Consider the following 22,760-nt stretch of genomic DNA (forward strand, 5'->3'; position numbering starts at 1 on the left):
ATTTCACTAGTTGCTTAGCAACAACAACGACAGCTTTTCCAAAAAGCATCTGTTTAGTAACTGCTAATCAAATAAAAATGTCTTATGCTGTGGACACAGGTGGTTGGTAGGGCTTTGTAGTCAGTATAAAGCTGCTAAACAATGTTTCTTTGTTTGGTTGCTATTGTCAGCTTAAAAGTTTTTCATGAATAATTAGCCCCACTTGTGCAATTTGCCCAGATTGTCTTACTTTTAGCATCCACATGTGCATATACTGTAGATATTTTGAGAGAGTCTGAATATATTGGCAAATAAATCATAGAGGTGAATATTTTCTTTCAAGGACAAAATATGCAAGTTTTGGAGCAAAGTAAAATCAGACAAAGTGAAAATCTGGACCCACAGTGCTATCAATCAGGAAAATTATCTTTAACTTGAGAGACTGCATAAAATTACAAAATTGGTAAAAGTAGTAGCTTTCCTCCTTCACAACAGATCTAAAAATCTATTTAGTATTGCTATAGTACAGATTTAATCACAACTCAATTCTTTAATTAATACTGAAAATATCCATAAAAGAGGAAGTAGGAAAATATATTTTAAAAAAAGACATTTTAGGTAATTAAAATACTATAACGTAGTAGATAGTATCTCCTCAGTTTAACATTACCAATCACAATACTGCCTTTCATTTTTAAAAGGCAGTACAATATAACAAAACAATCATTACAAAATGAAGAGAACCCACGTATAAAACTGAGTAAACATTGTACTTCAAAGGAAAAAGAATGAATGGTCCTAATTGGTTTTTATTAAATAGGAATATACATTTTTAAAAAATATTTCATTTATGTCTCGTGAAGAACTATTCATTCAAAAGAAATTGGAAGAAAAACTAACATTTACGAATCCCAAACTCGGGCTTGGAGACAGCACAAAAACACCATACAGCTTCACATTTCTAAACAATAACAAACTACGCAATTAGAGATGAGTCATCATCTGTGTGTAAAAATTACACAGGAGCTCTTAAAAATGTTTGAATGTTGTGGCGTACTCTGGAAGCATTTTGCATTATGTAGTCTTATTGTATCATATAATCAGAGGTGTGCTTAAGAAAGAGCGACACTACTTCAACATATTCTGACTCAAGTAAAAGTAAAAAGTAGTCATCCAAGAAATAACTCATAAAGGAGTAAAATAGTATTCCGCAAAAATACTACTTGAGTACTGAGTAAACGATCAAAATGTCTGATTTAATATTTTAAAATGATGTCATCAACAAATATAGATATGTGAAAATGCTGGTACTTTAAAGAAAAAACAACATAACGTAAATTCAAAAATAAAAAAATAATAATTAATTCAAACAGAACAAACAATTTTCCAAATATTTTTTTTTTCAATATATACTTTTGAAATCAATACTTAGATTAGGTATTGTATATATGTTAGAAGATAATAAATTCCAATGAAAATATCTACTGTTGATCTTTTTTTTATCTAAAAATGACCCAGCACACCAAACAGATAGGAAATAACCTTAGAACAACAAAGCTTGTGTCCAAACAAGAGGCCTCACTTTAAATCTAGATGTATGTCTGTATCTGATGCATTTTTGATTAAAACATATTTGTTTGTTGAAGTTAAAGTTATGTAATTGTTACAATATCCAGACATTTTACAAAGATTCTAATAATATTCCTCAAGTAAAAGCAAAAATAGTACGGTGAAGTAAAACTTCTCCTAAAAGTGCTTTCCCAAATAAATGTGAGTAAATTTGTTCAATAAAACACATTTACTCAAGTAAATGTAATTGAGTAAATGTACCTAGATACTACCCATTTCTGATTATAATAAGCATAATTAGCTGGAGCACAAAGCAAAAATAACGATGAATCCTTATCAGAAAGGCCAAATCATAGTCATGGCAGAGTAGGAAAAAATACAACAAAAAAAATCTTATGCCACCCAAAAATTTCTTATGCACATATTTTTGATTTTGTTTCTTCATGTTTTAAAATATATTGAACGTGTTTCAATGGCAAAACCCTCTCAATCATTGAAACATATTCGTACAGAAGAGGAAAACATCTGTATTTTTGAGGGAATACCTTTCTTTGAAGGAATATATAGGTATATTTAGCCTATGTGTGCGCCTAAATCCCCTCCCACCTGCATGGTAAGGTTGCGCGCAGCCGATGAGTTTTATAGCAACTGTTGCCCAGTGAGGCAACGCCATAGTCCCCGTAGTCCTGGCGACTGTAACCCACCAACAACAACCTCTCGCTCCATCATTACCACCTCCTCCACCATCCTCATCTTCATCAACCAGTCCGCAGCTCAGGTTTGCTTCAAACTAAATTTTTGTTTGTTTGTTTGCTTGTGTGTCTGTTAGCCAGAACGCAACTGGTTTGTCCCGTCGCTGCTTTTTGAAGGAGATTTAGAAGCGCCTCTGGTTTGTGTTTTGTCTGCTGCTGGATAATAGCTGGGGTAGTTTGCTAGCCGAGGGTGTTTCTTTGTAACGTGTTAGCCTGCTTGCTAAGATTCCCTGTAGATACTTACTGTGGTAGGAGAGCAGAAACTACATGTGAGAGCTTTAATATAGCATGTAGTTAGAGAGAGGAGTATTTTGTAGGCGTATATTCCCGTTTGAAGTTGCCATGCTGAGTGGTAGCAGCTTTCTCAGGCTAGTGAATGATGCTAACTGGTCAGCTGGAGCAGGAGCAGGTGTCTGTTGTTGCTAGGCTGCTAACGCCAGCGATGCCTTCCTCACAATGCTTGTTGGGTATTCCATTTTGGGGGCTAATGTGGCGGTGAGATTGCAAGTTGGAGTTTCGAGTGGTTTGCGTTTTGTTAACCGGGCGAAATCACCACGGCGATTAGAGAAGGGAAAGTGCTGCGAGCTAACCCTGCTCTGACTAACTGGTTGACAATAGCTAAGCCATTACTTTCCCTTTTGTCTTAGGCACCAAGATAGCTTCGCTAGCTCTCCATCTGCCCTCTTTGTGGAATCAGATGGCTGTGATAAGCTTTGTGATAACACAGGGCTAAGTTGTGCAATGGAACATAAGCCCTAATTAATTCACATTTGTCCATATTTATCGTTCAGAGAATAATTTATCTATCCCGAGTTGCATAAATTACAAATAGCCTGTTTAACGTGATTATTGCCTTGCAGTTTATCATAAAATATGACTTGAATTAATGCGGATTTTCTTGATATGTCTATAAATACATACTTATTTACAATTTTGGAAATTAGCCTACACTTTTGAAAAGAGAGGGGAACATCTTATCACTTATATCAGTTTGTCCCAGATTAATCTGACTTGCCACAAATCCCAGGTTTTTTTAAGGTTACATTTAAGCCTGTCAAAATGTATATAAAAGATAAATAAAAATTTCATAAATACATGTTTAGTTCATTTAATAATAAAGATGCACCAATCAGTCAATTGGAATTGGCCAATTTTCCCTTCACCAGTTCTTACTGGTGATCAGGAAGAGAAAGTCAGATTTATTTGTTTTTTTATGGTATTTATTCAATTTCTTTATTCTTTTATACATTCATTACACATCAGTCTACACGATATACAGGATGCCATTTTTTGTGTTTAATAAAACACAAATCAAGGTTATGGAAAATATTTTGAGAAAGGGAAGGATCTCATAATTAGCACATTTTGTGTTGGATTTCAAACGACCACCGCTATTAAAATATCTGTAGCACTTTTGTTTTTTTGGTCTTTTATGTGCTATTACCCTTAAAAAAATCTAAACTGATCAAAATCTGAATCGGTGGATCAGAACAGGAAAAAAAAAAAAGGAAACAAGTATACGACAGGAAATGCTTGATCAGTTCATCTCCACTTTATACTCTTACAAATGTGTTTTTCCCTTTTGTCTGACTTAAAGATTAAAAAATGTTTTAAGTGTTGCATACAACTGGTTTAAGTCAAAATTACTGTTCTCAAACTAAACTTTGTTAAATAAGCTAATTTTCTCTTTCTAGTAGCCCAAAATCCAAGGGCTATTTTCCCCCTAAACATTATATATATATATATAGATATAGATATAGATAGATAGATAAATCTTTAAATTCAAGCAAGTAAATGTGATTTATGACCTAGTTTGAAAACTCTGAACATATGTAGACCTAGAATGATAAATATCAAAATTCAACACCTTTTGAGCAAGATGTCTCTGTTATTCTCGAAACAGAATAATACATTTTATTTAAGTTTCCCTAACTTTTAGTGTTAAACTCTGATCCAGTTTCTCTTTCTTTCTTATTTCATTATTTTAATAGCAATACTTTATTGATTGATTGACTTATTTTAGAGCAGGTTTCTCAGTGTTGCATCACATTTACTCTTGCCTGGGTCCACTGGGTCTATTGTTCACCTGTTCAACCCTCTGATTCCCATTAGGAAGGAAAACAGGTGTGTATGCGTGCGTGTGCTCACATGCGGGCGTGTGTTTATGTGTGTGCTGCAAGATGAGGGGAAGGAAAGAGAGAGCAGGTGCACCTCCACTGGTGTGGGACTCCAGACCGTCCCAATTTATCTTAATCTGTCCTCAACAGAACAGAAGAGCTATTTAACAGTAAACAAAGAACAAGTAGTTATGATCTGAGGTGTGAGTCGTGTTGCTGCTCATTGTTGGAGAAACACCTGTTTAGTTGGACCTAATGGCACAGGAGCCATATATAACTGAATCAAAATGTCCAAGGAAATTATGTTCATTTGTTGACACCTATCAAAGCTAAATTGGGTCACCCCTCCGCCCCTCTGGACCACATACACAAACAAAACAGGATGTTAGGAACTTCCAGTTATCAGATCATGTTACCACTTACCTGTAGTCCAGGAGGGCAGAAATAGTACCATGCCACCTGCTGCCTGGATCCTGTTGCATTTCCAATCACTTAAAGAGGGCCTGATTAATTCAATTATTCCACCAGCCAGTTTCATGGCCTTGCTGCATGTTTGTTTTTGTAGTTTTCCACAGCCTTCCTTATGGATATGTAAATTGTTCATTTAAGGGGAAAAAAAATATCTATATGAACCATCTGTAGAACCTGCAGTGACGAGCACGCATCTATTTAAAGGTCTTTTCTTTCTTACCACTTGTAATAATAAATTCTTTTTTTGCATTTTATTCCACACACAGTCTAATTTAAATCTGTAAGATTTGTCTTGCGTTGTGACGTATACCGATGCAAAATTTCTTGCATTAAAATCAGCATTAGAGCACCTTGCGTTGTAACTCACTTACAGGTTTCTTTGTCATTTTAAACCCCCATCAAAACAAACACTCCTTTGCATACCCTCCACCTCTTCAGCTCCAAATTACATCTCCCTCCACCTGCTTTGCTGCTATACAAACACCTGATCAAGTCACTGTGAGTTGGAGGGAAAAAAAAAGAAAAATCTATCTCTGATGCACCTAGTCTTGTTCACGTACTTGCCTGTCTTTGGCGCTACTCATTACACTCCAACTTTGTCATGCATGATCATTACTTAGGCAAATTGTAGTCTTTTGTATTTTCTGGTAGCTGCGACTGTGAACCTTTTGTGCTTCACGATTCTTTTTTTTTTTTTTTTTTTTTTTTTTGGGGCTGGGATGTAAGCAGGAGAAATTGAAGGGAGGAAACTCAGGGCAAAATGCTGCACTCCTTGGTGGCTTTTGTTCCTCTGAGTCTTTGTAGGGCTTGCACTTGCTCAGTGGAGCACGGCATTTAAGTGGGCCACAAGGGAGTGCCTGAATGGTGTGGCAGGAGGTGTGTGTGTGCATGTCTTTGTGAAGGGGGTTGAGGTGAGGCAACAAGGGTGTGCTGTGATGTAGGGGCTCCTTTCCTCAATTAGATGGACTCGGCTGGGGCCATGTGCTTTAGATTTCAAACTACACTCTGGAATATAATTCCAATTTTCTGCTCCCTTTGATTCTTTTCTTTGTATTAAGATGTTGGCGGTTATGCGTTTCAGGTTTGAAGGGTGGCACAAAGTTTTTAAAAAAATGTTTCGTATCTCTTAGTGATATCAAATTGATCTAGGAGGGTCTTCTCAAAACTTGAGAATTGTCACAGTTATTTATGAACTTCCACCCGGCAGAAAAAAGTCTGATACCTTTTTTTACCGCAACAGAAAGGATGGGCAGGTAATGAGATTGTCAAGCTCTGATAACTTTAGATAATAAATTATAGATGCACATTTCAAGTTTTTTTTTCTAGCCGATAACAATTTCTTGCTTTCTTTGAGGCCTGAACTGCAAATTGCATTTTTTATGTCTTTTGTGTTTTAGCCCCAATGACTATGACTAAAAGATAGAGGAAAAAATGTCCTGCAGGTTCTTTGATAGACATAGAAAGGAAGAGCAAGATTACTCCTACGTCTGTATAAAGCATATCTCCCTGATCTTCATCGGATTTTGTTTTGTTCATGCTGGGAGGTGTACGCTGTCAACAGATGGGTTTATAAATTGAACATGCTGCTGTGCTTTGCATACTGAACTATTAACCGTATTAGGAAAAGTAGCTGCAATACTTTTGCTGAATATTTTTCTGATGATATAGATTAGGATTAATTAACCCATGTTTACCTGACTTAACTTTATAGACATAGACATAGATAGAGTTTATTGTCATTCAATTGTACATTTTAAAAATGTACAAATTAGAAGAAATTTTGTTGCAAGGCTTCGATAGTAATAAATAACTAAAGTAACAATAAAAGTATTCATGTAAATATATATACTAAAAGATTACAATGGTGCCACAACTCTGCAGACTTTATTATCCAACAGGATAAATTCATTCTTTGCCTGCAGAATTTGCATGGAAGTTGAAAGACATTATACTGGCCAAAAATGAATTATGTAGATTATTCTTTGTGTAAATGCATTTTTGCACACATTGTTGCAATTCAATGTGGTGGAGCTCTAGTATTGATATTGCAAAGGAATACTTGGTTGGCCGCAATGTTTAACTATCCATTAAAACTCTGCCAATATTTAGCCAGTTGAAAGGGCTTTCACCACCTTTTGTTCCCACACCTTACAAATGTCTTAGCGACCAAAATACTGTAGCTCAAGAAGAGAGGTATAGACATTATGATGGAAAAGTGATTAGAATGTTATTAGTCATCATAGTATTCAACGATAATATAGCAATTTCTTGTTCCTTTCTAATATTGTGAAAAGCCCTCTTTCAGCTAGCTGACCAGCTAGCAATAGGTGGAGGTGGGGCCATTTCATGCAACCAGAGAAAACTGCAATCATTCCATTATTTTCACTAGCATTCTGTTAAAATGACTTTAAACCGTTGAAATGGTCTGACAGAGAAATATTAGCAGTTTTGAAACTGTTGCTGTGTAAAACCTACATATACCTTGATACAGGAAGGTAGATTTTGCCCACTACATAACTTCCCAAAAGGGTTCAAACTGTTCCAAAGATGTTGCCTTGATGACTGATCTATAAAAAGTAGTATTTTCCCCTATTTTTACTTCTTTCTTTTTTTAAATCCATTTGCTGTCAGGTCACAACTAGTTTTGATTTTGCTGCCCCAACATGAACAAAGTAAAAGTCTGCAAAAATGGGTGCAGTAGTGAAGGTAATGGAAAGGGGCGAGCTGTCCCAGGAGTGATTTAGAGCTCTAAGGAGATCCAGCTTAATTAACCAAGAGAGGCTTGTTCATGGAAACTGTGATGGGGAGGAGATGGCCTTTCCCTGGAAGGAATGGGTGATGGTAGCCACACTATTATTAACTCGCAGACATGGGTTAACCTTAAGTGTGTCCGCTTGTCCTTCCCTGCAGATGTGTTCTCTTGAACAAGGATAAGTAATTATATCACAGACATGCTGGTTTTTTTTTTTTTTTTAGATTTGGAACACACAAACATCTCTGAGAGTTTTTGTTCACGATGTTTAGTCAGAAGTGATGTTGAGCCTGTAAAAGTGCGGCGCAGCAGAGGAAAGCGAAGCAGCATCTATTTAGAGTTAGTTAAATATTAACTTGTTTTATGGCTGCGAATGTGGAGACAAGACCATGTGTCGGTGATGCATGAGTCCCTGAGAACATTGCGTACCACAGGGCAGAGACAAGTGTTTAGGTGCAGTTGGCCCGAGCCGCTTTTTTACTGGCATTGATTTGGACAAAACAGATGAGGTTTATGGTGACACTCCATGTTTCCTGTTCTCCCAAGATTAGATTCTCATTTGGCCGTCCTGAGCAAACTAAAACATGGGTAATTGCTTACGTTTGCGGACAAATATTTTCTTATGTAACACCTGACAGGTCTGACTTTTGGCGCACGGAAGTCGATGAGGCGTCGAGTTTGTATTTGCTTTGGTATTGCTGTCACAGATTTAATGACTTGCTTTTCAACTGCTTCATTTAAATTGACGTATTTGAAAAGCAGCCAGAAGCAGAAGTATTTGTGAAAGAAAGAAAAAAGTTCTTATTGGTTATCAGCTTTTTACTGCATTAAGGTCATGATACGGTCTTTATAACACTGTAAAGTTGATTCACCTGTGAAGCTTGCAGGTTAACAGTTGTGTGAGTTATTATCAGCCCTACAGAAGGTCTGTTTTCTTTTTCATTCAGGCGCCATGCAGACCCCTGAAGCAGGCGCTGACTCCACCTCCACTGTCTCTCTCCAGACCACCGTGCCTGTCCAGCCTACCGGCTCCACCCAGCAGGTGCCTGTTCAGCAGCAGCAGGTACGTCCTGGCTCAATTTCCACCTGCACGTTTGCAGCTTTTTAGCAAAATTTTGCTGAGTAATTTCAAGCTTTTGCACCTTATTTTGCCAGGCGCAGACTGTTCAACAGGTTCAGCATGTTTACCCAACACAGGTGCAGTATGTGGAGGAAAATAGTGGCGTCTACACCAACGGCAACATGTGAGTTGAGGTGTTTCCCAGCTCTTCTCTTGTGCATCTTCAAAATTCAGCCCTGAATCCCTCTTTTTCCTTCTGTCGAATTTCTTCAAGTGATCATTCATGTCACAAGCACATGACGTTGCAGACAAGCAGAGTTGTCCTTTGTTTATCTCATCTTTCTGGTTTTTCTTTCTTGAGGGGTACAGTCAGATGTCTTTTTGCATTCAGTTCCTTGAACATGACCACAAGTAGGCCAGTTTTTTTGAAGTGGCGATTCTATAAAAGGCTCCCCTGGGTCTGAAAAACAAGGTTACACACATAATCGACAAACAAGCCCAATCTGTGTTTTTCCTACTGTGATAAACACTCACATCAGTGTATGCACAAACACGGACAGACAGACTTCTGCTACCCATTGAAACATTTATGTAAGGGGAGTTGGTGGGTGATGGGCGAGCAGCAAACTAATGTGAACATAATACAGGTTCTTTAAGCATGCGCTCCTTATATTGCGTCCCCTTTGAGAGATTCTGTCTACTGTAGCTTTTTAGAGATCTGCATTCATGGAGAAAATATGTGAACATCTGAACAAGTTTTTTCAAAAGTTGGTTGTTTAAAACAATGTTACTGTCTTACAAAAATTGGAGAATTTTTTAAAATCAAATAAAAAGAAATGTGGCATGCATTTATTTTCTGCCCAATTGTTTTAGAAAAACCTCAGGGAAGGGACTGTAAAAAAAATCATGGAGAAACAGCAAACATGTGCTCTGGTCAGATTTTTGGACTGCATATGGAATTTTATTGTTTGGTCATTCTAAGGACACAATCCCCACAATTAAACTGTTTTAAAGAAAAGCATGTGGACAGCTTTTGTCCTGTCCACATCGAAAAGTTATGTTTTTTGTAAAACATTAACTGTTTTTTTCCCCTCATGCACATGGAAACCATGTTTAATGGATGCTTCTTTTCTTCTGTTCACTGATGCTCTCTATTCAATTAGACTGAGCTTGAGATGTTTGTTTAGACATCAACAGCCAGAGGTGGATCTATAAAGTGTTGACTCAGATGGACTGAATATAAATATAATCAATTATAATTAAAAAACCATGCTTAAAAGCCATTTTAATTATTGGTGTTGGTTTGTTACATAAAATCAAACCAAAATATATTAAGATTTATGGTGGCTGAAACTTGATAAACTGAGCTAAGGTTCAAAAGGTACGAGTACTTAAGAGACAGTAATTTAAAGTTTAATTTTGAAAAATAAATTACCTTTTTATTCTGCTTCCCTTGCCAATGCTTTGTTTGCTGCAACCAAAGCATAATCCAATACAATAAGGGTGATGACATTTTTAGCCAATGCCCAAATGTGCATAAATGCATATTATACACGCTGACCTTTTATGTGACTCAGTCAGTACATCTATGCGAAGAAAGAGGGACATTAGCAGATAAATGGTCAATAACCAGGATATGAACCCACTGAAGTTGTGTTTATCATTTCTGAAAAGCCTATAATTTCCTAACAGCATTGATGTTCTTTGAATGGTCATCATAACGATGTATTTGTCTGACTATCGACTTCTGTTCTGAACAGAAGAACCTACACGTATTCAGAGCCGCAGCTCTACAGCCAGAACAGTGGAGGGAGCTACTTTGACACACAGGGCAGCTCATCGCAGGTGTCCACTGTGGTGACGTCTCATGGCCTGACCAACAACGGAGGGGGGAGCACTGGAGGGATGAGCATGGGCATGGCAGGGGGTCAGGTAATCAGCAGCAGTTCTGGGGCCTACCTGATGGACAACGCTGGACCCCATCCTGCCACCCAGACAGCACGAGCCTCTCCAGCCACTGTAAGTGACACGGCACCTGGAGGAACTTAAACAACTTAAACATTTGTGTGCTTGGTTGTGTATGTGTGTTTTACTTCTAAATAGTTATGTCTTTACAGCAACTTTCACATCTTCCTTGAATTAAAATAAATCAATAAAACCTTTCTGCCCTCTTCAGTTTAGACGTCGTTTCCATTATTCTGCATTAGTGTTTGTTTTCTAATCCAGAATAGTTTAACAGTCTTGGAAATGGCCCTTCACATTAAAACTTGTGTGCTCATGTATTCAGTAAACTACAAAGGCTGCATCTGACTGATACTAACTACTGTAGACATTTTCCTAAAAGCTTTATGTTTATTTTTAATTTGAGCTGTTTGGAGGGGTGGGGGAGTAAATAGTAAATAAGGTGCTGTGACATGAAAGATGAGTGGCAGAATGATGAGAGAATCAGTCTTCAGATGCAAACACTCCTAATTAATGTTCTGTTCAGATACTCAACACAACGGCTATGCTCTGATATTAATTTGAGCGTAATTTGGATGACTGAAGTTTCAGCACCACTTATGTAGTGTTGTTCAGAATCACCTTGATTTGCTCAAAACAAAAAATAATAATCTAAACCTGGGGACACATTACACTATTTTCACAGTTCTGATTGGAGTGAAAAGACTTGGTGTTTACTCTAGCAGACTGATTTCAGCAGATTTTTCTTTTTACGACTGAGACACTCTTAAGTGCAACGGCTGAGGGATCACAGACTACAGGATTTTGCAAACGAACTGTGTGTGTGTGTGCTTGATGAATCTTTTGTTTAAGCATTTTAAAAGGATGGTACATATTTTGAAGTGTTTTTTTTATGCATCAGGACAGGATAAAACTGATCTAGTCTTTTAACAGGTTCTAAAATGACTAAAGATCTAACTTGAAATGTGATATACTCGCAACAGATTTCAAGCTTTTTATCATTTATTAAGCAAAACAAAGGTGAGAATGCCTTGTGAGTGGAAAGAAGTACATCGAAGTTGATGGTACATACATGGCAGTAATTGATTGACAGCAACAATTGATTGCTGATTATTGCTGATCTATTTTCTTCCTGGCATTGTGGAAGCACAAACTTAATACACCAGCATTAGATGGGTCAGGTTTACTGATTATTTTTACAAGTGCAATCGCTTTGCAACAACTAGCTTATTACTTTTTCTTCTAAGTCCGATGGAGCAGCATGGACAATTTTGTCTTTGTTTTTTACTGTCTTTGTTTTTGCTTTGAGGATTTGGGGTGTTTTATGTGTTTTGAACACATTTGGTTAGACTTGCATACTTTTAGAATCCGTCAAGACCAGATCATTTTTATGACTTGATTCATAATCTCTAGATTTGAAAGTCGCTGTACTTTCTTTTGACAAACCCTCTAGCTGTTTTGTTTATATTTTGTTACGTAGGAAAAAATGTTCTTCAAGTGTCAAGTATTCCTGCTCTGCTTGGGATTAGTGGTGCTTGCTTTGGGACCTTTACTAGACTTTCTTTATTTATTTTTTTTGCGTAATGCCAGTAAGGTTTGAATGAGCTCTTTAGTTTTCTTGCTTCAGTTTTGATTTCCTCCCCCTCTTACATTTTGTTGTCCTGTGCTTCGTGGTTTATCAGATTGAAATGGCGATTGAGACGCTCCAAAAATCTGAGGGTTTATCCAGTCAGAGAAGCTCGCTGCTCAACAGCCATGTAAGTTGCTTTCCTAAACGCACGCTCTCCCCTAACCTGAACTTTTGCAAGTCTCCCTCTTTCGCTGTTTTGCCCTTTTCTCCTCTTTGTAGATCCACGTGTGTTGTGGTGCTCGCAGGTTTATGTTAGTGTTGCTTTTCAAAAACATGGCTGCAATAGAAGCTTTTGCAAAGCTGCCAAGGAGCAGCATCAAGTTTACAGAATGAAACCAGAAGTTTTTTTGTTAAGTGGTATACAAAGGTGAGTTAAAAGGTACATCTTTCCCTCTTGTAGCTCCAATGGCTGCTGGACAACTACGAGACAGCAGAGGGAGTTAGTCTACCACGGTCCACCCTCTACAATCATTACTTGCGGCACTGCCAGGAGCAGAAACTAGACCCTGTAAATGCAGCATCTTTTGGCAAACTCATTCGCTCCATCTTCATGGGACTCCGTACGAGGCGCCTCGGGACAAGGTTGGCTCTTTTTTGTCTCAATTTAATATTTAAGTTTGTGTCTTTTCAAGCTCATTTTAAATCCTTTGCTGTACATCTACTCCTTTTGGTTTTGTTTTTGCAGAGGGAACTCAAAATACCATTACTACGGTATACGAGTGAAACCAGACTCACCGCTCAACAGACTTCAAGAAGACATGCAGTACATGGCGCTCAGGCAGCAACCTGTTCAGCAGAAACAGAGGTAGAACACATTCGTCCTGCAGCACCTGCTGTGATACAAATCATAGAGGTTAGAGATAATAAGGTTTACCATGTGGTTTCAGGTTCAAGCCAGTGCAGAAGTTTGACAGTGGCTCCGGAGACAATTACACAAGTGGGGGGCAGCACCATCCTGGAGCGGCAGAGCAGACAGTCATTGCACAGAGCCAGCACCACCAGCAGTTTCTAGGTCAGCAGCTTTTCAACTAAGCTAAATCGCTGAATTGTTTTTTGTTTTTTTTAAGATAATTATGATCATCAGTCATAGGAACAAAAATGGTTTGTCTAATTGCATTAAATTGGATTAGATACTTTACTTTCCCCAAGAGGGAAATTAGTTTGTCACATACCTTTTATGACATCAGTCATCGTAAACAAAGCGAAACGTAATTTGCAATGTTTAAAATGGTATAAATATCTGAGCTTTGACTGGGCCAGGGCCATAATTTATAAGAGTTAGTGGTTGCATAGAGGGCCAAACATTTAACAGAAGCAGCGAGGGTGAACTTTTTCTTAGGTTTTTTTCACAGATATTGTGACTCCGGCTCATTTTGAGTCAAGTAGTGCTTATACAATTTTTATTTTCCCAACAGATGCATCGCGGGCACTCCCTGACTTTATAGAGCTGGACCTGGGACAGAGCAATATGGAGAACATCAGTTCAGAGGATGTGAAAGCTCTACAGTCCCTTTACAGAGAGCACTGTGAGGTTAGACAAAGGAGAGTCTTTGTTTTCTGTGAAAGGGTAGCAAATCTAGGAACTTTTCTTAAAGATGAGCAACTCATGAACAGGTCTGGCTTATTCATTTTAATAATCTTGCTTTAGTAGAATCATTTAAATTATTTTCAGGGATTATTTTTTTTATTTTGTTGTCCTTGCTTTAAGTTTGGTTTCTATCATAAAGTTAACCTTAATAGCAAAAGCAGTTAATACTAAAAATATCAAACTTTTTTTAAACAATTGACTAATTAGATAAAAAAGTTTAGTTTGTAGACATTTCTAGCTTAGTGTTTTCTGTATAGTTTGATGTTTTGTCAGTACTCCCTTGATGTTCATCCCATTTAGCTGAAAAAGTACTAATATGAAGACATTTAAAAGTTTTTGTATTCTTAAACTATAAAGTTTTTAATAAAAAAAAATTGCAGTTAGAATTTATTTTTCTTGATGTGTTTCAGGCTATCTTGGATGTTGTTGTCAACCTCCAGTTCAGTCTAATTGAGAAGCTGTGGCAGACGTTCTGGCGTTATTCTCCTCCTGACACAGTAGAGGGCGCCACCATAACAGAAAACAGGTGGGGACTGGCTCTTTGAGACATGCCTTGCTGCATAGGTTTGCATTTATTCAAGGTTAATCAGATTGTTTTAGAGGAATGACTTGTAACTGAGGTTTGCTCCGTCTGCAGCAGCATAAGCGAGATCGAAGTTCGGCTCCCTCGAGCACAGCTTTTGGCGCTGTGCAGGAACGAGGCCGTTCTTAAGTGGATGAGCACCTGTGACCATTTAATGTACCAGGCCCTTGTGGAGATCCTGATTCCTGATGTCCTGAGACCCATTCCCAGTGAGCCACAGTCACAGACACCTCTCAGATTTGCCTGATGAAGCTTGTCAGGTAGTAACTATTGCGGTTCCTTTGCTCCCAGGTGCCTTGACTCAAGCCATTCGCAACTTTGCCAAAAGCCTGGAAGGTTGGCTTAGTAATGCCATGAATGCCATTCCACAGAGAATGATCCAGACCAAGGTGCACTTTGCTGTAATATTTATAGTAAATTTGTTAAATTTATACTTGAAGTTATTATTTGTCCATAACCCGAGCTTCTGTGTGCATTCATGTCACAGATTGCCGCTGTTAGTGCCTTTGCGCAAACGTTGCGCAGATATACATCGTTGAACCACCTGGCTCAGGCGGCACGTGCTGTGTTGCAGAACACATCCCAAATCAACCAGATGCTGAGTGATCTCAACCGCGTTGACTTTGCCAACGTACAGGTCTGAGCAGTTCAGAGTGCTCGTCTCCATCACACGTGTCTTTTCTAATCCCCCGGTTTGTTCCTCCTGCTGCCGTACAGGAGCAGGCGTCCTGGGTGTGCCAGTGCGAGGAGGGCGTGGTCCAGCACTTGGAGCAGGACTTCAAGGCCACCCTGCAGCAGCAGAGCTCTTTGGAGCAGTGGGCAGCCTGGCTGGACAACGTGGTCACCCAGGTGCTCAAGCCTTACGAGCACCGGCCCAGCTTCCCCAGGGCAGCTCGACAATTCCTGCTGAAGTGGTCCTTCTACAGGTCTGGAAAGGCCTCAAACATTCAGTCTCATTCAGGTTTTACAGCATTGAGACGAAAGCCTTAAGGTGTTTTCTTTTTTGTGTGTAGTTCTATGGTGATCAGAGACCTGACCCTGCGTAGTGCTGCCAGTTTTGGTTCCTTCCACCTGATTCGCCTCCTGTATGACGAATACATGTTCTACCTTGTGGAACACCGGGTGGCTCAGGCTACTGGAGAAACGCCCATAGGAGTCATGGGCGAGGTACAGCTGCAGCGTCTGCTCTATTCTATTCTCTCTCCTAGGAATCTGTCTATTAATCTACCATTCCTGATATTAAATATCTGTTTTGGATACATCTTTACCAAGCACTAATATCTGCTCTATTTATCACTCTCTTATTTCAGTTTGACAACCTCCACACCTTATCCCTTGCTAGCATTGATAAAGGTAAGCCAAAAATAACTAGAAAGCACAAAACAATAGGCTCCACTTTATCGTATACTTTGCTTATTGTTAACCAAAAGATGTCTGAAGACTTGACCACACAGATTTAATTCAGCTAATTATGTTAAAACAAGAAATTCAAGGCTAAGAGAAAAAGAATACAGAGAATGCACAAGTATAATAAACAGAAAGGCAAGCTGTGAATATTAGAATGAGATATATAGACCAAAATAATGTTACTTTTGAAGTCCTTGGACAATATGCATTGTCCAAGGACTTGCATTTTGAAACAAGCAAAATGTAGTAAGACGTGCAGAAATTAGATTCCTACGTGTTTCCCATTTTAAAATGACAGACTTTTCCAGACAGAAACCTCATCTACATAAACATATTTAGCAAACCAGACATGTTTTTCAGTACGCTGCCTCAGGTTTTAGAGCTAAAAACTTGTGAAAATTTGGGTGTAGTGATGGACTCTGCACTGAACATTCAAAGACACATAAAGCCAATTACAAAGTCAGTCTTCTGTTATCTGAAGAAGATTTCTTTCTGAAGAAAGGATTCATTTCCCAGGAAGATCTTGAGAAACTCATCCATGTGTTTATCTTTAGTCACATTGATTATTGCACCGTTCTCCATAAAACTCAATCAGACAGCTGCAGCAGGGGTTTTAATGTTTTCTGTAAACCTTGTTTGAAGTATTAGATCCAAGAACACAACGCTGAGTATTAGGCTGAAGGACTTTTTTTTTTTTCTCTTTGTGCTACTTTGCCCTGTCCAGATGAAACTAGCGGGATGGACAGTGACTTGGAAGAGGACACAGAGGACTCCGGAGAACCTCTCGCCAAGCGCGAGAAGCCGGAGCACGAGGTAATCCAAGTGATCCAGGTCGGGGCGCTGGAGGACGGGTCCCACCCTGTGGTGGGTGTCGTCCAGCACAGTGTCCTCCACTCGCTGCAGCAGCCCCTGCAGGACCACACCGAACACATCTTAACGCCCTCTGCTGGGACTCCCACCATCCGCCACTGCAGCACCACAGGCAACACGTATGCCTCCGTTTGAGGGTCAAAGGGCACAGCTTCACCTTGTCTGCCTAGTTTTACCGTCTCACTTTCCACATCTCTCCCTTTACGTCTAGATGTCTGCATCTCTTTACATGCGTTGTCTCTGTTTGCGGTCTACCCCGCGTAGTGGGTGGAGGAGTGACACTCCAGCCAGGATGTGCTCTGTCCTTGTCTGTTTGGATTCTGGATGTGTAGTCGCCTTGTTCAGTCTGTGGAAGGGACCTGGAGGAAAAGGGACTCGAGTGCGCCGTTAAATGTTTCCTCTTCAGACTTGACTTAATGCTTCTGTCTGTCCACACAGACTGGTTTTATTCCTTCAAACTGCTGATGTCTCAGAGCTCAAATCCATGTCACTAGTCCCAGTAGAGCAAAATGCATTGAATCACTCAAAATCTCCACCTGTTGTACATAGTTTTGCTGTTCTTTTCGATCGACACTACTCCAAACTCATGGTGCTATCATTGTGGTTTGTTTTTCATGGAATTTCTTTGTCTTTTCTGATTTCTGTCTACACGCTGATAGACTTCCGATTGAGCGAGACGTTTCTGAGTATTGTATGTAGCTAGACAACAAAGGGTCAGTTTGTGGATTCTAGAAATGATGGGGAAACGTCGGTTTGACAGTTATATGGTAGCCACTTGCACAAAAACACTTGCATCTTTTAGTGATATTAGAAGAAAAAAAAAACCTGTACTGCTGCTTTTGTGTATACAGATGAGATTCGGGATGAAATGGGCGGGGGGAGCTTTTTTTATGCACCACGTGCATAGTGCTTGCCTTTTAGATGCTTCGTAATGTGGTTTACGTGACGTGATCTTGAAAGACTCTTGGCAGCCATTTTCCCCTGCTTTTACAAGTTTCTCACTTCATGAAATTCCTTACGTTTGCAGTGGACCAAAAATTCAACCAACAGAGGAGGCTAAGCGTGAGTCTCTCGAAGCCACACGGATGCTGTTCCCTGTCCCGCAGTGCCATGTTGCGACGCAGAATAAAAAACTAAAACTAAAAAAAAATCTATATAGAATGTCAGGGATTTAATGTACCTCGGCTTTATCATAGTGCCTTATCCTTAAATGCAGCTCGTCCGCATAGTCCTGACTGAGGTTGCCCAGCCGCAGATTTGGTTTCTGGTGACTCGTGGCTGGATTTGGGCTGGCTCATCAGTTCTTTGTTGTTGTTGGGTTTTTTTTTTTTTTTTTACTTCTGAACCTATCTGAGTCACAGTCACAGTTTTAGCCTTGTCCTGCCCTCGCTCTGCCTTCTCGAGGCCTATTCTCGCATTTAGCCTTTGTCATCGGATGAAGTGAGCGTGTGTCTGCGTGGGTGTGTGTCTTTGACTTTTTCTTGGGTCTGCGCTGTGCTTTTTATGTGCTCATATGTCCTTCATCTCGTGTGCTTGCGTGTGTGTATGTGTTGGGAACACATCCATCAGTCACCCTACCTCAAACCGGTGGTGCCAACCCTTTGATGCGTGCAGCACAGTCACCAAACCTTAATGCACACACACCACTGTACTGCACAAATCTCAACACGAAGAGAAAACCTGCATTGCTTTTCTCTCACCTCTGATGTACTTTGATTTCAGTTTTTAGCCCATAAAATGTTTAACCCTTTGTTCCCTGTTTAGAGACCATCTTTGTACAGTGGACCAAAAGTAGATATTTTCTAATATTCAGAGATATAAATATATATATATAGATATATATATATATATATATATGTATAGTATATAAAATGATGATACACTACATATATTTGTTGCTTTTTACGTGTTTGATCCGATTGTTAAGACGTGAATGTTTCTTTTGGTAGCTCATCTGTAATTACTTCATTGACTGTGAAATATGAACAGCGTGGGAACTACAGCGCCTTGCAAAAATATTCTCGCCTCCTTTCAGATTTTGAAACCTTAATACGACAAACTTCACTTTGTTTTCTGTTTGGAGACCTCCAAAACCTAAATTGGTGCATAATTGTAGATGGGGTGAAGTTTACAGATCTGATAAGTGTGGCCAGCATTGTTATCAAGCTGATTTTTTTATTTTTTTTTTATTTTTTGCTGCATTTAGAGCTGCATATCTATTGGGTTTTATTCTACCAGCTCTGACAATCTTAAGACTGGATTTTTGGCCCATTCTTCTTTTCAGGTGTTTTCACACCTGTAGCTCGTTTACTTTGGTCCAAATCACTTGATGAGTTTAACTTTTAGAGGAAAAAAAAGCTCTAAACCTACATTCAGTCTGTATATTGGTTGTAAGTGTTTAACCTAAATGCAAATACAAGAAGCAGTCACTGTGTTGTGAGCTGGTAAAAATCATTAGTGTGTTTCTGGCTACTATTTCATGCAAGAATTATCTGAACAGTATGCAGAATGATTTTGAATGTTGCATGGCGGCTTTATGCTTTACAAAAAAGACTCGCGGGTTTTGTTTTAGTTTGTTTACTCTGCAGCGTCCCATAATGTAAACCTGACTATGAGAAGGCGTTTGGCTCAATGTTGCAGCCAAAAGATGGTAGCTGTGTCAAATCCCATTCACACCATAAACAAACCGCCACATCTACACAACTGGACCAGAGTTCGTGTTTAAACAAACTCGCGTATCAGCTGCAGGATATCATTGAGGGGAATCGGGGTGAATACACACATTCTTGTGGGTCGTTTTATCATTTTCTTCCTACTTCAGTTATGCACCTCTTTGTTTTAGTGGATTACATAAAATTCCAAATACATATGAAGAAGTTTGTGTTTGTAATGCGACAAAATGTGGAATTGGTGTAAGAGGCATAAATACTTTTGCCAGGCATTGTATTGTGACCTTTGAATCTTTAGACTACAACTATACTTGAACTGTTCTACCTTCTACGTTGTGGGGAATATTGAGATTAACCTCTATGTGGAATTTTTGTTTTGTTGCTAAACACATTTTTGCCGTTTTCTAAATGGTTGTCTGTAACATTTCTCCACAAAATGTTTATTTATTGATATTTATTGCATTTCTGTTTAAAGTGCTTATGAGTACAATGTAATGGCATCTGACGATAAATCAGAAATTATCCCACTGCAAAGTGCAAACCTACTGTACAGAAAGAGCAGAAAGTTGGTTGTTTTGTTTTATTCTTTGTATTCTCTGTAGGCTGAATATTTGTGTTAAAGAAAAGGGGGAATAGCACTGTATTTGCTGTAATTACAAACCTTTGTCTTGCTAACAGTGCACAGGTGGCTTGACTTTTTTTTTTTGTTCTTGTGCAACTTAGATGGGCCTCAACATTGAATAGGGTGGGAAAGTGCAAATACATTGTGTGATTTACATTAGCGAGTCAGCGGACTCGACAGTGTTTTTGTTTGTTGGGGGAGTTTTGAAAAGGAAGCCAGGTTCTCACTCCGATCGCGCTGTCTTGAAATATTTGACCAGATCTAGAAACTGTCCACACTTAGATCTGGCTTTTTAGTTTTATTTGTTGGGGATTGTTAAAAGTCTCGAAAAGACAAATGAACTATGCTTTGAAGGCCTTTTTTTTTCTTTCTTTCTAACCTTTTTGTACCCACTTTACTCTTTAAATAACTGTTCAAGTTCAGGCAATAACTGGAGACTGGCTTAAAAGATGAGAAAATTAAAAACTGTAATGTTTAATCTCCACATTCTCTCAACTTACTGAATTAAAGAATACTACTCTATTTAAAACTTTTAAAAAGGCCCTCAATATTGGTTTAAGTTATAAAAACCTTCTTTTGTCTCTGACATGGTTACAGTTCTTCTTTTGCTGTTCTTGAATTAATCTCAGCTTCCTTGTCATATATTTTTACCAAACAATGTGGATCGTGATTTTTATATTTAGTGCCTGAACGGTGTTTGTTTGTTTTGTTTCGATCTCAGTTGTGTGTTCTTTAAATTTGAAGTGCTTTCTGGTGGAGCTCAGCTGCTGGATATGCTGTTCTCACCAATCTAACCGTCTCCACCCCTTTTTCATTTTCAATCAGATTACAGGTGCATCTAAAAAAAAAAAGTGAAAATTATTGAAAAATGTGTTTTTTATTTGCTAAATGCAAAAATTAAAACTCATAGATTCATCAAACACTGAGATATTCCAAGCATTTATTTCTGTTAATTTTCATGTTTTATCTTACGGCTAAAAACAGAAAAATGCTAATTTCTCAGAAATCCTCCCTAGATTCTCTGTGGGGTCCAGGCCAGGTCCGTTTGCTGACCAATCGAGGGCAGCGACACCATGCCCATTAAAGCAGGTGTTAAAATGTTTGGCAGTGTGGACAGAAACAAAATTCTCCTGGAAAATGGACTCTGTATCTCAATTAGGCTCTTTGACTTTGGACTAAACAAAATATAACACATTAGCAGAGGACATGGCTCCTCAAATAATCACTGGAAACTTTACGCTGAACTTCAATTTCAAAGTGACATTTAAAGTTTACATATTTCCTTTGATAAAAGAGGGCTTTGGACCACTAATGGCTTAGGAATGTGAGTTGTAGCCTGTTGTGTACCTTACACTTTTTTCTTCCACTTAACTTTTCCACTTAGCTTAGTTACTCCACTCAGAAAAAGCCAGATTCTTCATGTGGTCTTCACCATGATTTTGGAAACCATAGTTTAACGTTTCTGTATTTAAAATTCTTTCTTAAAACAATTGATCTTATGTACTATTTCAAATTTCAGAGAAACCGAATTTTGTGTTTTCTTTGGCTGTAAGATATCACCGAAGTTAATGGAAATACAATGCATCATTATGTGTTTATGCTTAAATAAATTTTTGTTTTTCATCTTCATTTGTTAAAAATGCACCTGTATCGTTCTTGAACTGAAACCTGCCTGATGTTATTGCTGCCAGTGGTATAGTGTTTGATTTGTCGTTAGGAAAAACAATCCGGTTCCAAATCCCTACGCTTGAAAAGAAATCCGGTAGAATCTCCTCCACATAAACGAAATAACAGCTTCACTGAACCACAGAAAACTCCGGTGCCTTTCATTTCGCCCCAGCTGCAGCAGATGGCCTCGTTGGCCACTGCGTCCAAGGTTGGCCAGACTTGGTCTAAACAGCAGTCATCACACTGGACAGGGGCTGCCAATTAAAAAAAGACTGCAGAAACATTATGAACCTACAAACTTTGTTGATGTATAGAAGTGTTAAAAGCACCAGGAGAGTTTCCGTTTAGTACAAAAAAAAAAAAAAGGAAAAAAAAAACCCTCCTCTGAGACATGTTTTCTTCTGATTGTGATTTCTTCTTTGTCCAATGATATTTTCTGAATGCTGTGACCTGTTTTTGAGATTCGTTAGGTGCCATTTGACAGTCTGGTGAGTCGTGGCCATCTGTAGCACGCTGCTCGATGCTGGGACAAGCATCAAGCGGCGGCATTTGGAGAAGCCTTTTAATTCACCAAAATGTGTATATCAAACTAAAAAGAGAAGTTCTATTTATTTGTTTCCTAATTATTTGTTTATTTAGTGAATATTTTATCGGATATGTTGACTTTAGTGCTTTTTGTGATTACTTTCTCACCCTTTTTGGATAATGTAACAGTACCTGATATAATATATACAAACTTCACGTGACTTTCTTTTTCTGTGTTGAGTTTGCTTCATACATGTATATTCTCAAATTGGCAAGCGAACCAACGCGTGTTGTGTATTTTACAGAAAAAAACGAGGACGATTGGGGGACTTTTATATTTACAAGGACGTTATCATTTAGTGTGTCGTATTAATGATGATAGAAACTATTAAGACACGTAGTTTTGTTTTCTGAATATTTCAGATCTCAGCTCAGGCTAGCTTCTTAGTGTTGGTTTCCTTAAAAATTTGTGATTTGTCTTTGCAGTAAATAAACGTTTTCTTGTTCACCCATTGTCCCGTCTCGTAACTAAACGC

General features: G+C 38.6%; 1 protein-coding gene across 3 annotated transcripts; it reads left to right on the forward strand.

Moving 5' to 3' along the window:
- The first annotated feature begins 2,180 nt into the window (after positions 1-2,180).
- On the forward strand, positions 2,181-22,732 carry rfx3 (regulatory factor X, 3 (influences HLA class II expression)). Of its 3 annotated transcripts, none has more exons than XM_032569469.1 (17): positions 2,181-2,326; positions 8,588-8,703; positions 8,796-8,884; positions 10,461-10,719; positions 12,345-12,419; positions 12,693-12,874; positions 12,978-13,097; positions 13,180-13,304; positions 13,708-13,823; positions 14,291-14,406; positions 14,518-14,672; positions 14,755-14,852; positions 14,951-15,100; positions 15,181-15,389; positions 15,477-15,630; positions 15,774-15,816; positions 16,595-22,732. In XM_032569469.1, exons 2-17 carry the CDS (start codon positions 8,593-8,595, stop codon positions 16,873-16,875), a joined length of 2,283 nt encoding a protein of 760 aa, XP_032425360.1. In that variant the 5' UTR covers positions 2,181-2,326; positions 8,588-8,592; the 3' UTR covers positions 16,876-22,732. The 3 variants fall into 3 exon arrangements, with proteins under 3 accessions (XP_032425360.1, XP_032425362.1, XP_032425361.1); XM_032569471.1 differs by having other exon boundaries at positions 10,464-10,719; XM_032569470.1 differs by lacking the exon at positions 2,181-2,326 and adding an exon at positions 5,367-6,141.
- The last annotated feature ends 28 nt before the right edge of the window (positions 22,733-22,760 follow it).

This window comes from Xiphophorus hellerii, chromosome 8, assembly GCF_003331165.1.
Source record: "Xiphophorus hellerii strain 12219 chromosome 8, Xiphophorus_hellerii-4.1, whole genome shotgun sequence".
Taxonomy (NCBI): Eukaryota; Metazoa; Chordata; class Actinopteri; order Cyprinodontiformes; family Poeciliidae; genus Xiphophorus; species Xiphophorus hellerii.